The sequence below is a fragment of the Gallus gallus genome, chromosome 1 (assembly GCF_016699485.2).
Source record: "Gallus gallus isolate bGalGal1 chromosome 1, bGalGal1.mat.broiler.GRCg7b, whole genome shotgun sequence".
Taxonomy (NCBI): Eukaryota; Metazoa; Chordata; class Aves; order Galliformes; family Phasianidae; genus Gallus; species Gallus gallus.
In genome coordinates this window covers 166,692,123-166,708,012 of record NC_052532.1, presented here as the reverse complement: position 1 = coordinate 166,708,012, position 15,890 = coordinate 166,692,123, and the positions used below count along the sequence as shown (strand labels likewise).

Here is a 15,890-nt window from a genome sequence, read left to right as displayed (position 1 = left end):
TATTAAAAACAAATAAATAAAAGAGCAGCTGGCAATTAAGTAGTAATTGTTTCCCATATCTCAGACAAGCCAAAAGATTTGTCCTCTGTTTTTAACAACCTTTCCATACTAAAACTAGTGTTTTATTTCCCATTTCTGTGAGCACTACTTCAGCAGTTTCAGAGGAAGTGTAAACAAGGAACCACAGATTCTCTAAGCACCACATTCTTGATTGCTGTTATGGTGGTGAAATGATAGAGAGTAGCATGTTTTTGCCTGCTACCAATGGTAAAGCTGAAGTGAGATTGACAGGAAGAATTAACGCTTTGGAGAGAAATACTCTGGTGCACGTTTGATTGAAAGTATGAAAGAAGTCAACTAGTATCTTCATTAGCACACTAGTGTAGTCTAGTGGCAATGAAGTACAGGTCTCGTAAGTTGTACAGCCTAGCAATCTTATGTGAATTATTTAAAAGATCCTAAATACTAGCATCAGCTTCCTGATTACAGAGTTTCCAAAAGCATTTGATGCCTTCATTACAAGGAACTCTGCTTCCACTGCAAGGAACTATGTTTAAGTGGCAATAACACTGAGTAAATTGATTCTTTTCCTCAATGTTATTTGTCCTTCTAGTTAAACTGTGTCATGTCTTTTTGTTCTCCTTTAGAATGAATATTTTTTCTTGAATAGGAAAATGAAAAATTAAAAAGATCTAATTTGATCTGCTAGGAAAGAGCATGCTGTATCATGCTCATTTGCAGTCCCATGAAAGAACAGATATGGTCGTACAGTTCAAGTGTCATTGCCTGGTGAAGAGGTATCCACAATGGACAGGTACAGGTTGGAAAGATGAAGAAGAGGTTGCTTTGAATGGATGATCATGTCTTCTTTTGACTGTGCATCATGCCAGGTGCCAGCTGTTTGCCTTGTAGAACAAATACGAGGGCAGAGGGAACCTGACACTCGCCTGGGATCAGCCCTCTTCCTTTGATCAGGATGGGAACAAACTCTAAGGCCATCTGCTCATACATCCATTGCTAGCAAAAGCCAAGGGCTATATAACATGTCAGTGACCTTGTTTAGCAAAGGTAGGAGGGGGCTTTATTGTTGAGGTGCAATTGGCTTTGACCAAACTTCTCCCCTCCATAGTGCATCATGAAAATAAAGACCTTGTGCAATCTGCTATAAGAGGCAAATCCTACAGAGGGATATCTGCTGCTAGCACAAAGTATCTGTAAACTGGGAGGATTTCACTTCTGGTAGAAAGGTTGGTCCTGTAAGGTCCCTAAGGACTTCAGTCTTTTCATTTGATGTAACAGTTCATAGCAGACTTAAGAGATTATTTGTCTTTCTTGACCGGAGTAAGAGAAACTCTTAAAAACTGCTTGACAAACAAAGCTGTAGATTGTCTGTTCAGCTATTCTTTGCACCATCCACATTTTCCTTCCATGTGATCCGCAGTCCCAGACACAGCCTCTTGTAGTTGGCATGGCTGAATTACTCTGCATCATGGAAACAAAAGAAATGGAGATCTAATTATCTGATATCTATTATGTATTCTTTAGAATCATACAATAATGTAAGTAATAAGGAACCTCTGGAGATCACATGCTCAAAGCAGAATCAGCTCTGGAGTTGCTTTGCCAGGGGCCTAGTCTGGCTGTTTTCACAGTTCCTCCAAGGATGGAGAGTCCACAGCTTCTCTGAATTCTTGTTCCAGTGACTGGCTGGCCGAAATGTGAGATGTAATAGAAGTGTTACTTGTTATGTCTATTAGCTCTCAATCCTTACCTGAGAAGAGCCTGACTCCATCTTCTGTGTAACATCCCTTCATGCAGTTACAATTCCATATGTCTGTTTTCTCACTTTTCTCACTTTCTCACATATTTCAGTCCTGCCTACTCCTGTGCTTGGTGCTGTGAAGCTATAGGACCTCTGTGGTCAATCTAATAGCAAAGGAAGGGAGCATGACAAACATATCTGCAAGGAAGTGGCAGGACAATGTTCTTCATTATTACCATGATACACACACGCTCTTCAAGTGTGTGCCTTGCTTCCCAGACTTCACAAGGTGGTTAACCCACAGAGTTAACATGCTCAGGATGTTCTTTTCCTCTGGTCAGAAGCAGGAAAGCTCACTTTGCAGGTAAATTCCCTAAACAAGCTGGAGCTGGGCTGCTGACCCCATGGAGCTTTCACCAGCTCAGGGCAGGAAGGTCAGGATTGGGCTTCTTACCATTGCCATGATCATGAGCCATCCAAACAATCATATCCCTGTAATTACTATGATATTGACAGTCCCTGAGAGATGGGAATGATGAGAAGCATTGCTCTATTACACTGTGTTACCCTTTTCTCCCTTAAAAAAATATCCACAATCATAGTCTTTATTTTAATAATGCCTTGTCATGCATCAGTATGGCACGTATGTCACCCTTATTGCTGTAACATGGCTAACTTCCTCGAGGGCTCATTTCTAAAGCTTCTTTGACTTGTCTTTCACATTCCCCCGTTTCCTTGGTGATTTGTCTGGCCTCATCAGCGTCTTGTTACTAATGCGTATTTGCTCAGCTGGGAAGTCACTTTCTCATTATTCAAGCCTGCCATGTGCTGGCCATTTGTGATATGAAATCTTGTCTATCTTAGAAATAGACACAAACACCCTTCCATCCTGTCCACTGGCAGAGCGATATGTATTTTTATTTTGCAACTGATTGTGTGCCTGAGATTTCATTTTGATTCATTATTTCTTTTCCTTCCACTTAAGGAGGATTCTGCCAAGAAATATTTATCATCATTCCCCTCTTTATTTGTGAACAGCCTGCAAGACTTTTGAAATACTTTTTTTTTTTTTCCTTGCTGATTTTTGTCCTTTTCCATCTGGCCAACTCTTCTTTCTTTCTATAAAATAAAGTTGGAAATGACAGCATAAAGCTTGCTTTGGGAAGAAAAAGAATAAAGCCTCAGAAATGGGCAGTGTAAGTAAGTGTAAGTGTAAGTGTAAGTACTTTAAGTTATCTCTGCAGTCCTTTTGGCACCTATGATTTCATACCTTTTAGGTCTCCAGTTCTAGTGTACCGTAGGGGAAATGTCTGCACTTTTGTTCAGGTTGCAACTTGCTTTGTTTTGGTTATTTTTTAGGGTACAAGCCTTAGTGTCTTCAGGACTGAAAAAGGTAACCTTGGGTAGAATTCACACTGCCTTTCTGAGGCAAATGACTTTTGCTTTCATTTTAGGCACCTAGTGAACCAGAGCTCCCCACTTTTCATGTACAGGAGAGTAAATAAATTCTTCATTTGTTGTAAGTGGAAAATAATATTTTGCCCCCTAATATCATACAGATAACACATAGAGTTCAGTTGCCTGTGCTCACTAGGTGTCAAAGCTATCTATTCAACTGAGTTAGCACAGTTAAAATAAGTAACATCATCCCTCCTTGGCTGATATTCTCATTTTAAAGGAGTTTGCCACAGATCTTTTCAGGCTGGACATTAGGAAATATTACTTCTCTGAAAGGGTGGTCAGGCACTGGAATGGGCTGCCCAGGGAGGTGGTGGAGTCACCGACCCTGGAGGTGTTCAAGGAGCGTTTGGATGTTGTGTTGAGGGACATGGTTTAGTGAGAACCATTGGTGATGGGTGAATGGTTGGACTGGATGATCCTGTTGGTTTTTTCCAACCTTTGTGATTCTATGATTCTATGGTCACTCTGCAGCTACTCCAGAAAGGGGTGGATGAGTCCACTTGTGGCCAAATGGGCTGGGTTCACTGAAACTGCCTTTTCCCTGTGATCAAAGGCAATACTCCTACCTTAGAGAAACCCTTCTGTCTTAACTTCTTCACTTCCTTTTCTCCCTGCTCATATTTCTTTTCAGGCAACTGTGGAGAACAAAAAAAAAAGGAAAAAGAAATAGCAAAAATAGGACCATTCAGCGGTGTAACTGCTAAACTTGTGGCAAACACTAGTTTTCCTTTTTCATTATTCTGTCAGCCTTCTAGTATCCTAAGTACTGCCTCAGGCTTTGTGGTCTCTTCTGATCTGCCTCCCTTTTCTTAGCATTGATGGTTTCGTTCTGGCAACCATGCTTTCCTTCTGAGAGCCTTTGTCTTGCTAGGCTGTGTGTATGCCTACCTTTCTAGATATGTCCATAATTTATATTTAAATGCACATAAGTAACACTGCCTTCTGGGGAGAAAGGAAGAAATGTGGGCTGGGAGGTGAAGAGGAAAAAGAAGGCATGTTTCATGATACACAACAGCAAGCTATTACTTTCCCTTTAGGACTTCTCGTATATTTCAAGGCACTGTGTGTTGTTCGGTTGTTAGCATTCTTGGCCACGCTGGCACCACATTGTACATAGTCTGAGTAATTCAGCTGGCTTCAATAATGCCATCTATATTTAATGTTTCAGAAGCTGTGAAGATTGGTTTAAGATGGTAATTTTCTGTCTGAGCTTTCAAGATCTACACCACATGGGCAGCACTGAACTGCTGCTGACAGAGATTCAGCACTGGAGGTGGGAACGTGTGGAAAAAGATATATTAAAAAAATAATGCACACACACACTTCCCTCTCATATAAAGAAATCAGCTACTCACATATGTACAAGGAGGATTTTGTTCCTCATGAATGAAGCAAGCTTCACACTGAAGAGCTATATTTTCCGAAGCAGCTCCAGAACTTCCAGGAAACAGGCATGCTGCCTTGCATTATTTTTTTTTACCTAAAATGCATTTCTTGGCATCTGGAGAGACAACCATTACGTTAATTCTCTCTCCTTTCCTGTCTCCTCTCCGGCAATGCCAATGATGGGACATAGGTGATATGTACCTGTCTGATCTGTACCGACCTCAGGGCTTCATCTCTTAGGGACACTCAAACAGCCACAATGACAAAAAGCACTGTTTGCACATATACCAGCTGTGCTTCCAGACCACTGCTGGTGAAGCTCTAGACTGTGTGGGATGCCTCACTCTGGGGTACTCAGAACTGGTTCTCTGAAACTTCATCAGCAACACATGATGTTTTCCAGACTTCTTTCATTCATCAGTTAGCCCTGGACATCTTTCCCTGCTGATATCAGGAGCAGAGTTCTCCCCTTCTTCTTACTATTTTACCCAGGAAAGATCTTTCTACAGCATGATGCTGGACATTCCTCAACCTTCCTCAAAAATCTTCTCATATCAACAGTCCCTATATCAAGTTTTCCTTGTGTCAGGTTCTGTGCGAGTTATCTGCTCTTGCTGCTGGTAGCCTTTCCTTTGCCTTTGACAGAAGGCTGCAGCTACCCCCTCCTCCTCCCAGGAAGAGGAGAGGATATGTTCTACATCAAGGATAATACTTCTGGATGTTGTGCTTTTCTGCCTCCTGACACTAGGACTTTGGCTCAGGGAAGAGAACCTTGCATAATCATAGACTCATAGCATGGCTTGGGTTGGAAATTACCTTAAAGACAACCCCTGCTGTGGGCAGGATTGCCACACAGTAGATTAGGTTCCCCAGGGCCTCATGCAACCTGGCCTTGAACACTTCCATATTGGGTGGGACAGCGGACTCTCAGAAACCCAAATTGTCACTCTGTGTTGAGGACTACTGCTTTGGAAGACAACACATGAATGAGCCAGGTATTTCCTGGCTGCTTGGCAAGAAGTCAGTCCTTTACCTGAGGAAACCAGGGACTTGCTGACTGAGTGACATGGCTGTGCCACCAAGTTGATGACATCAGGGCTTAAGGAAATGGCCAGAGAGGTGAAGCAGGATTGAAGAAAGGGTTATTTTGATAGCTGTGTTGGCAGAAGCTCTGAGGCAAGCCAGCAGGACACAACAGGTGGAAAGTGGGGTAGCAAATGTGTGGGTGGGTAGGCACTGGAGGACGCTCTGTTGGCGAGCTGGAAGAGGCAGTGAAGTAGATGGAACAAGATCAGACAGCATGAAGAGCAAAATCAAGGAGAACTTTTTTTTATTTCAATTGATCTCAGTATGCACTTGCAAGCAATCTGAAGGGCAAAAACATATTTCTATAGGATCAATTTTTAATAAGCACATTTATGTGGAAAAAAAAATAATTCTGAATAATTAAATACCATCATCTTGGCATCATTCATTGCAATCATTATGGAGTGTCTGTCTGTTTATATGCAGGCATGACAGCAGTCACTGTTACGAAACTTGTCTCATTCCTGCCAGTGTAACATCCTCTTTCCATTTGCTTCTAATTTTGCCAAACATCACGTGTTTGTGCTGAAAATTTTCAAGCTGATCGTCTGCCTTGGTCTGATATTTTTTTCAGTCAAAGCTATTTCATCATTTCCTAAATTAAGACTAGAAGGGAAAAACGTTGTGTGGCAGTTATAATTCCTTTTACTTGTTGGTGGCATCGACCACTTGGGAAAAAAAAGCTCTGAAACTGACCCATGTAAAATGAGCAGATTCTGCAGCTTTTAGAGATAAATGTGAGGAAGAGAAAAAGAAAAAAGGTTAAGTCCCCAGGGAATGGTTACAAGGTTTAAACAGTTCTGGTGTCTCTTGGGGCTGGATGGGAAGATCCCAGTTCTGTGAATGAAAAACCTCACATGTGACTGGGAATGTGGTACACTAGCTACAGATGTTCTGTTTTCCATCTCCATGAAATGGGAACCGTTTACTGTCTTGAGCCGAGGGACACACAGGAAGCCTACAGTCATTGACAGTTTAACTGTTAAGACTCCTGGAAAGTTTTATTTCATGTCAAGTGCTTGCAGTATGAGCTGCAAACCCATGAAAACCTGTCCAAAGCAAGAACATTGGATGTTTCCTGGGATTCCTGTTCCTAGCTGGCCTGAAACCAAGTGCAATGCTGCTGAGTGGGGAGTATCTGTCCTTGTGCTGAGTGTGTCTGCCACTCCTGTTCCTCCCATGCTAGGCCAGCTCTTTGGAAATTGCCTCAAAAACAAAATAGAAAGTCAGGATCAAAGGAAGAAGGATATAATTAGACTAAAGCACAATGGGAGACAGCAGTGGAAGATGTGAAAATAAAACAGCAGTAGTTTGTAACCTGGTCTGTGATATATAAGACTTGACTGTGGAAGAACCACCGCAGTTAGGACAAGCAATGTGATTTTAGTGTTTCTGGTGAAAGTATAACAAGTTCAGCCTATAAGCGAATGGGCTTTCCAGTGGCAAATATGGACTTAGGACTCAATATTATCCAGGTGGGAGTTTACACTGTTCAGAAGGACAGCTCTAGGGTTTCTCCCAGAAGCTGGAGTAAAATATCTGAATTGAGATGGAAGTTTGGTCTGGAAGGTTTGGTCTGGAAGGTACCACTACCGTGGATTGGCAAGCCTATTCACTTCCTCCAGAGGCTGTGGAGCAAACAGGATCCCTTGTGTGGTTCTCCCTGGACTCCCTCATGCTTATAGCACTGCACTGGGAAATGTTGTTAATCAAATCTTACATTTCAGGGTTTCAGCTGGTTGCCTGGAGAGGCAAAGAAGGAATTCCCTTTCCAGGTACATAATCAGCTAAATGCATTTCTGTATCATGTGAGGATCATAGAATCATAGAATCCTTAGAGTTGGAAGGGACCTTTACAGGTCATCTAGTCCAACTCCCCTGCAGTGAACAGGGACATGAACAGCTAGATCAGGTTGCCCAGGGCCTGATGCAGCCTCATCTTGAAAGTCTCCAGGGATGGGGCATGAACTCCATCTCTTGGCAACCTGTTCCAGTGCCTCAGCACCCTCACTGTAAAAGACTTTTTCCTTATATCCAACTTAAATCTACCCTCTTTAAGCTTGAAGCCATTTCCCTTTATTCTATCACCACAGACCCTGCTAAAAAGTCTGTCCCCTTCTTTCCTGTAGCTCTCCTTTAGAAATTGAAAGTCCGCTATCAGGTCACTTCAGAGCCTTCCGATCTTCAGGCTGAACAGCCCCAGCTCTTTCAGTCTGTCCTTATAGGAGAGATGTTCCATCCCTTGGATCATTTCATTCATTTTCACTTCTCCCTTTGAATTGTCAGAGACTGGTCACATTGGTGAGACACAACTGCTCAGGGAGTGGAGATGGAGATATCAGAGATGGAGATATCTGAGATGAAGAGCAAAGACTTCTTTCTCTGTGGCAATCTTTGCCCTGTCCAGCTGTATAAGGTCTAACAGATAGCAGTTGGGAAGGAGAGGACATTTCATCAGATCCATTTAGGTGACCTATCCTCTTGCCAAAACTTAGATGTCTCTGCTAGTGACCCTTGAAAGGGCTTCTGCTGTCTTTCTGGTGTCTTGTAAACTCTTCTTCTCTTCTAAAGATTGGAATAATAGAAGCAATGGCTTGGGTTTGGAGGGACCTTAAAGACCATCTAGTCCCAACCCACTGCCATGGTAGCACTGCCATCTACCAGCTCAAGATGACCAGAGTCCAAACTGGTCTTGAACACCTCCAGGGATGGAGCACTCACAGCTTCTGTGGGCAGCCCACACCAGTGAAAAATAAAAAAAAAATAAAAGTACTCAAGGTGATGGCTGTAGCAGTGCAGAGTAGAGAAGGAAAAGCACTCCCCTTGGCTAGCTGTACTCTGCTTAATGCTGCCCAAGTTACACTTCGCCCTTCTGGCTGCCAAGACACGCTGTTGACACAGGTTCTGTTTGTTGTTGACAAAAACCTCAGATGTATTTTTTTGTCAGCCCGGATTATCGAGGGCAAGATGAGGTAGAGAGTGCCAGCACTTCCCTGCAGCTTCTGGAGAAATCCAGAGGGCAGGCATGAAGTAGGGACAGTGGGGAGTTGTCAAGGTAAGCCTGACACCATCTTGGCTGCTGGAAAATCCCTTCTTTCTAAAGGGTAGAAATCAACCAGAACTATCCCGGGAGAAGATTAATGATTTGTCTTAAAACATGAGGTGACCAAATTGTCCCTTTGGGGCTAAAAGGTTATGAAACATTTGGAAATCTAAAACTGTGCTATGGCGTTGCCTGTGTAACAGCGTGTGACACCCGACAGTACAAATGCGTTGTACCTTCTGAAATTGTAGGGAATGGTACCCAGCAGGCAAGATGAACACAAGTCTGAGGTGGTGATCCAATCCTGGTCAGGAGCACACCTTGCTGGATTGTAGAGAGTGCAAGATAAAGTTGGACATGGACTTTATGTTAATGGCTGAATGAATCCATCAAATTGGTGTTTACTTACACCAGAAATGCACTACCAATAACTCTGTCGGATCCCAAAATGTTGAGTGTTTTCAAGCAGCTCTGAAAACAATACTGGCACTGAGTCCTTTCATGCCTGGGACTTTCAGTGCTGTGGAACAAGGCCAGGGGCTATTTCTACATTTATTGCCTGTAATTTAGCAAGATGCTGAACACCTGCAACATCTGTTTGAGTCAGAGTTACCAGTCCTAAACACATGCATAAACTGAGCATTAGGTGCTTAGATACGTGGTTAAGTAAGTAATCCTAGTTATTAAAGTAATTGCTCGCTCAAGTAGTCCTTAAAAAGGAGTATAAGCAAACAATATGTTGTCTGAGCAAATCGGAATTTCCTTCCTTGATTACTAACAGAGATCAGCATCAACTCGTTTCTAATCTCTTGGTTGTCTTCTCTAGCTCTTTAGCAATGTGTAACATACATCCCATTAACACAAATATATGTTATTATTTCAGAATTAATTAAATCCACTGACCTGCTCTTAGCAGTTACAGTAAATCTGTGCAGAACTTGGGGCTAGCCAGGACCAGGGGGTGTGGGCTTTCAAAGATGTCCGTACATCCCAGAATTGTCTTCCTAAAAATTGGTTTTGGACACAGCTTTTTGTTTTGACATTCATATCAGCTGTCTTCCTAGCTGATATATTGATTGGAGGGTGTCAGTCTTTCTGGTCTAATAAAATATCACAGCATGAGAAGAAAAATAAAAAAATAGGAAAGCTTTTGTCTTCTTGGCAACTCAACGTGAAAGCTTTCCAGAATATTGCTTTGCATAGAATGAAAATGGCTTTGAGCCAATGACTAATTATATTAAAAGGCTGCGCTTTTAAATTATTTATGTACCATAGTGTTTACCCTAGTATTATTAAAACCACTGCATATACTTCTACAAATAAGATTTTGCTTCAGATGAATGTGACAGTCCCTCCGTGGGTGATATACTGTACCAGGAGTTCCTACTTTAATGTAACAAATATCTTAATACGCATTAACAGATGCACTACTTCTGAAGCACTGCTGCAGAAGGGGATGCAGATGAAAATAATTTACCTCTGGTCCACTTAGACACAGATTATGCAACAATAATAAATGTAGGAGCAGGCTGCAAAGCGTTGTTTGAAATGAGGATTTATCAAACTGGAGGTTTAATACCGTGCTGGATCCAGATAGCGCTAACCAGAACCTTCTTTTGTTTGTACAGCAATTGCTGAGCATCCAGGAAGAATTAAATAACAAAAAATCAGAGCTGGAGCAAGCCAAGGAAGAGCAAACGCATACACAAGCAATGCTTAAAGTCCTGCAGGAACAGGTGAGTGCTTCTGGTCGGAGAAAAACACTGTTTTAGGCATGCTGAGGGGATGGAGGAGTCATGGCTTTGCCTCCAAAATCTATAGGAGACTGACCACTGACTGTGCTGTAAGCAAGACATGACCTTATGTCACGTCCATGTGTCTGCTCTGATTAGCATTTGTGAATGCAGCTGGAGCTGAGACAGAGCTTAAGGGAACAGAGTGGAAATGGACCCTTATTTTACACTATCCAGTAGTAAATTTACATCCTGAATAGCATCTCCACTTACTTTGTTCAACGCAGATGTCAGTGAAGTGTGTTTTCACTCCAATAAAAAGTGGAGAGTTAAATATGCCTGAAAAGCACTTTCAAAACCAGTATTAAAGACAAAGAGCTTGTCATCTCCTGTGTCATTCATGCAGATATCACAAACTTATCCCAGTGGCATTACAAATAGTAGTTTACCGATGCACTTTTCTAAGCAGTGAAAAGCAAACAGCTGTAAATCTGATTCTTTTTCTTAGCTTTCTTTCATACTGTGGTGTTCTGTGCCAGTGAGAAGTCTACTTAATAGTGTTGTTGTATAAGCAAGGTAAGATGGGCAGTTCCACAGCAGAAGGAAAATCTGGAGCTGGATTTGTAAATCTGGAGATGAAACAGTGCACTGTGTGCAGGCACGGTTTGCACAAAATGAATGTGTTGTATACAAACCACATAGTATGGAAACACTGAAATCACAGATCCACACGTGTGCTGCATAGGAACAGTCTCTGCTGGGAGATGTATCTTTGTCCTTTCTACGTGAGCTTAGAGCTAAACTATTTTGTGACTTGGTCATTATGTGCAGTTTAAACACAGTGGGTTCTGAACTGCCTTGATGGCAGAGATTCAGCAGGTTCTCATGAGTAAGAGTTTTCAGCATGTATGTGTGCATATGTCAAACAGATTTAAACATTTAATCTACATATCAGGACAAGTAAATTATGTATATTCCAGATTTTTTTAATGCTCATTACAAAAGCTCTGACATTGTTCCACACCTAACATTTGTCTTTGAATATACTTTATGAGCAATATGTTCTATAAACTAATAATTGACATTCTGGAAAAAAAATTAAAGTTTTTATTTTCAGATACATGTTCTAAGCACTTATTGTTACAAAGACAACCTTCTAAATGAGAACTGATGTAGGACTGTGCTCTAGAAAAACCCCTGGGGAAGAATGGATTAGGTAACAGCAGCATCTTTTCAAACACAGAATCTACTAGATCGTTTGAGCTAATTGCATCTCCTTTACATTCCTACATGGCATTCAAGGTACAGCATTATAAAACGCTCCCCAAAATAATAATGAAATCGAATGGCCTTATTTTATCTCGGTAGCAATTAAATTCTGCAGAAACATCCAGGAATATGTTACAATCTGAAGCCCCAGCAGGGACCGTAGGGACCACCAGGGCAGGCTTCTGAATCTCTGCAGACTCCTACTAATTGCGAATCAAATGTGTGCTCATGCTAGGCAGACAGACGAAACAGTAGCTGGAAAAAAGGCACGATGGATCTGCATTTCTCTTGAGCATTAGCTGAAACATGCCTAGGGCTAAGGCTGTAAGTAGCCAGAATTCCTAAAGAGAGCTGCACAGCCAGTGTACTTCTCCAACAACCCTGAATAGTTTCCAAAATTTTCCAGAATAGCAAAGCCCTAGCAGTAATGACCCCCACTTGCCAAGGCTCACAGCTTTCTTTTACAAGCACCACAGATCATCTGTGTGTTCTTCCAACAATGAGCGTTAAAAATCATATGGCAGAGTCAAGTTAACATGAACATTTCTTTAAAAAATACAGTGTTGTGCTTCTGCCTCGATTGCATTAATCTTTTTTTGTGACACATTTGTTAAAATCTGTCTTTTCATCTCAGACATCCTGCTGGCAGTGGTCCTGTTCACTTGTGCACCAGGCTGCACAACTGTAGCAAAAGGCTTCCAGTTAGATCTGACCCACAGCGACCAGCTCTGGCTGTCAGAAGACTTTGTGCCCACTGGTTTGTGCCTGACCTATCCCACCATGGCATGAGATGTGTCATAGACCGCCAACTCCTTTACCGTCCTCCTTTCCTTTCAGGTCATCCCTTGGTTGTTGCTAGCACTAGTTCATTGTGTAACCTCAGCATGTTATCTGCTGGCAACATCACTCTCAACGCCAGTCTGCAATGGAGCCTGCCTCAAGGGTATGACAAGTCTCATTTTTCCAATATTGTTTGTTTTTCCGAGGTTTCTATTCCAACATTTAACTGTTTTGGATGTGACAGAAGAGTATAATTTAAATTTGAATTAAAAAAAAAAAAAGAAAAAAAAGAAAAGAAAACAAAGCAATATTGGAAAAAACAGACTTCGTCCCTCTAGCCCGTGGGAGCAGCACATTTTCTACTCTAGTTTTCTACTATTAGCTGCCCTGGTTCACCTCCACCTCCTACTGCAGTGTCTGTAGTGTCGATGTGGATGCTATCACTTTCTTCCCTAAATTCTGATATCCTTTTCAAGGCAGTGCAGGACATGAAAGAGAAAAAGGCTCAAGCATCCTGCTGCATTCATTGGATTAACACTGCCTCCACCAGCGCTGCAGTGGTGACGGTGGAAAACTGGTGAGCTGAAAGCCTCACAGACCAACACAGGCTGGAGGTTGAGCCCATTTTCCTATCAAAAATGTGGGGGGAAATGGAGAGCTGTATGTCACCAGCAGAACACGCACAGGGTGTTGCCCAAGAAGCTGGTAACCACCAAGGGGTGATGGTATTTTATCAGCCTTAAAAAGGAAAGGAGAAAGGTAAGTAGTGGACAGCACTCCCAGAGCACTCAGATCATAGTATTAGCGTGCAGAACAGGTTTGTGCACCCAAGCACGCTTCCTTGACCTTATATTCAGATGAGTAATTCAGCTGAACTCCTCAGGACTGCTCACGTGCGGTGTATTTGTATAACAAAGAATTGGCAGGATCAGGAAGTAGCTCGCGGCATGATGCAGAAATACTTGACTTTGGGTTTTGACTGGAAGAAGCCTTCTTGTCTCAATCTTACCAGCGTCCTCACAGTAAGGTGGTTTCACAGGATGATGGAAGAATTTTGCAGTGGATGTAGCATTCTTTGGAAATGCGCCACACTGCTTTTAGTGTGAATTGAAGGTTTTCAAGAGTATTGAAAGATGAGCGTTACTCAGTTAAAGCACGATCTGATGACTCTACAGTCCCCAAGTGTCCTTTGTACCACTTTCTCAGGAATTGCTGCTCCCTTCCCTCTCTTTCAGGACTGGTTTAGTGGCTCACGCTGTCTTGCATCATGAGGTATACATATCATATAATGGCCACTTACCTTACTTGTCAGATTAGCAACTGTGAGAAGGGACTGATCCATGGCTAGCTTCAGCTGTTGCTGCCAGATAGGAAAAAGATGATAGAAGTAACGTTGCCAATCATACCATGGTGGTAGTTGGCTAAGGCTGCTGTGTCAGACACCTAATCAAAACATAATTATGTCCATATTCACCTGGACTTTAGGTCCAGTGTCATTCAATGCCACAACTGTATCATCAACAGTTAAATTCACTCCAGATTCTTTGGAAAAAAACAGGTGGGCACCAAGGAATACAGAGGAAAGATCTGTTGATTGTTTCTCATTTTCCCCCTACCCCAAATATCTACTTTGAATTAGGCTGGAAAAAATGCATCACTTTTCAAATGGTGTTGATAGCTTCCTCTAAGGGTACAAACCTCCATGGTTCACAGGCTCAGGAGAGCTGTGGTGTCTCCTCAATCACTGGATGAATGATTGTATATTTCACTGTGGCTCAGGACTTGAGCTAGGACGCTCCTTAAATCTCTCAGGAATGACTTTTCCAATCGCCCATGTAATCTCGGATTTCCCCAAGAAAGCCAGTTCAGGAGGAAAAAATGTTGTGGTCCAGGTCATAAATTTGAAATTGGCAGCATCTCCTCGATTCTTCTTGCCAGTGGTTAAATAAAAGAGACGTACTTCACTTCACTTCCTTTTCCATCATACCCAGGAGCCATATCAGTTATTTAGATGCATCCTCGTGAAGGAAACATACAGTCAGTAGCATTTTTTGGCATCTTAAGCAGCTCAAAATATATCATTCAAAAGTAATCATTAGCAAAACACTATTTAGCTAGTGGCAACTTGCAAATGTTGTAAAGTTTAAACTAATAGCGACAAGAATGGGAAATGAAATCATTTGTTATTCCTGAGAGCCAATTCTGCACACTTTTTATGCCTTGAAACTACTTTCTAATCTTATTATTTAAAAAATAATGACCCAGTCTTATTATTTTCCTTTTTTTTTTTTTTTTTTTTGGCCAACCTATCAAGCCTTAAGTATGTGGGTTTCAAAATGGTTTGAGCAAAAACTCATTAGAATTACGCTCCATCTGTTTTTCTCATTGAAAGCCTTATAAAACGCTCCTTCAAATAAATCAAAGATAACTGTGTGAAATACTCAAGTAATGTGCTTGTTTTGTTCTGTTTTGTGTGTTTTTGTTTGTTTGTTTGTTTACTCTTTGCAGTTAAAAAGCGCCAAGGAATTAGCAGAAATCAATGGGCATGATGAATCTCAGGCAAATGTAGGTACAGCTATATATATATAGATTTAGAGATATATATGCATGCTTATGGTCTCAAATTTTTCTGTTTATGTTTTAAACCTGATAGAATGGCTGAGTGATTTGCACATCGTGTTTGAAGTGGCTGTTTTTTCCTGAAGCCACAGGTTCAAATCCCAGCAAACTTCATTTCGAGGTAGATAAATTGAGTTCCATGCAATTGACTTTGTAGGATTTATTTGAATGAGACTTTAACAACCAATGTCCTAGTTGTTATATGTAGGTGTTAAAGATACCATGGAAACGACTGCAGGAGAAGGGCTTCGCCTTACTGTCCTGTCCAGGACTACTCAACCAACCGAGTTATACTGTTAGCCTCTGTGGCTGCCACCTCACAGCTGAGCAAGTTTGGCCGTATTTCAGTTCCGAGGGAGGCTGTTCATGTACATCTATAATTTGAAAACAGCTAATTTGCACAAAAAGGGCCGTAATAATTCATTGAGTCATTATTTTGTCCAAAATTATTAAAGGACTTGCTAAGGTCGTGGTTTTAAAAACCGACTGCCAAAAAAAAACCAAACATGCTCCTATTGTTCCCTTAATGATTGCTGTCAAAACAGCAATTTGTATAAGGGGAGAGGAAATAAAGGAAAACTTATCCTGCTATGTTCATAGTCCAAACCATGCAGCTCTGTGTTTTGTCATAACAAAAAAATTAAAACTGATTATACATGATATCTTCAACCCAGTCACAAGAACAGGCAACAGTCCGAACACTAAGATATACATCTATACATTTAACATCTATTTTAGTCAATATTTTCCC

The 15,890-nt window shown here is 41.5% G+C and overlaps 1 protein-coding gene across 20 annotated transcripts in view; it reads left to right on the top strand.

Moving 5' to 3' along the window:
- Positions 1 to 15,890, top strand: part of ENOX1 (ecto-NOX disulfide-thiol exchanger 1) — a 366,488-nt gene that overhangs the window by 329,513 nt on the left and 21,085 nt on the right. For 14 of the 20 annotated variants that reach the window (XM_040657725.2, XM_040657671.2, XM_015276675.4 and 11 more), the window contains 2 exons: positions 10,367 to 10,474; positions 15,029 to 15,085. In XM_040657725.2, the coding sequence (XP_040513659.1) occupies positions 10,367 to 10,474; positions 15,029 to 15,085 (165 nt within the window). The remainder of the gene's footprint in view (positions 1 to 10,366; positions 10,475 to 15,028; positions 15,086 to 15,890) is intronic. The other 6 variants (XM_046898713.1, XM_040657751.2, XM_046898706.1 and 3 more) reach the window with 1 other exon arrangement.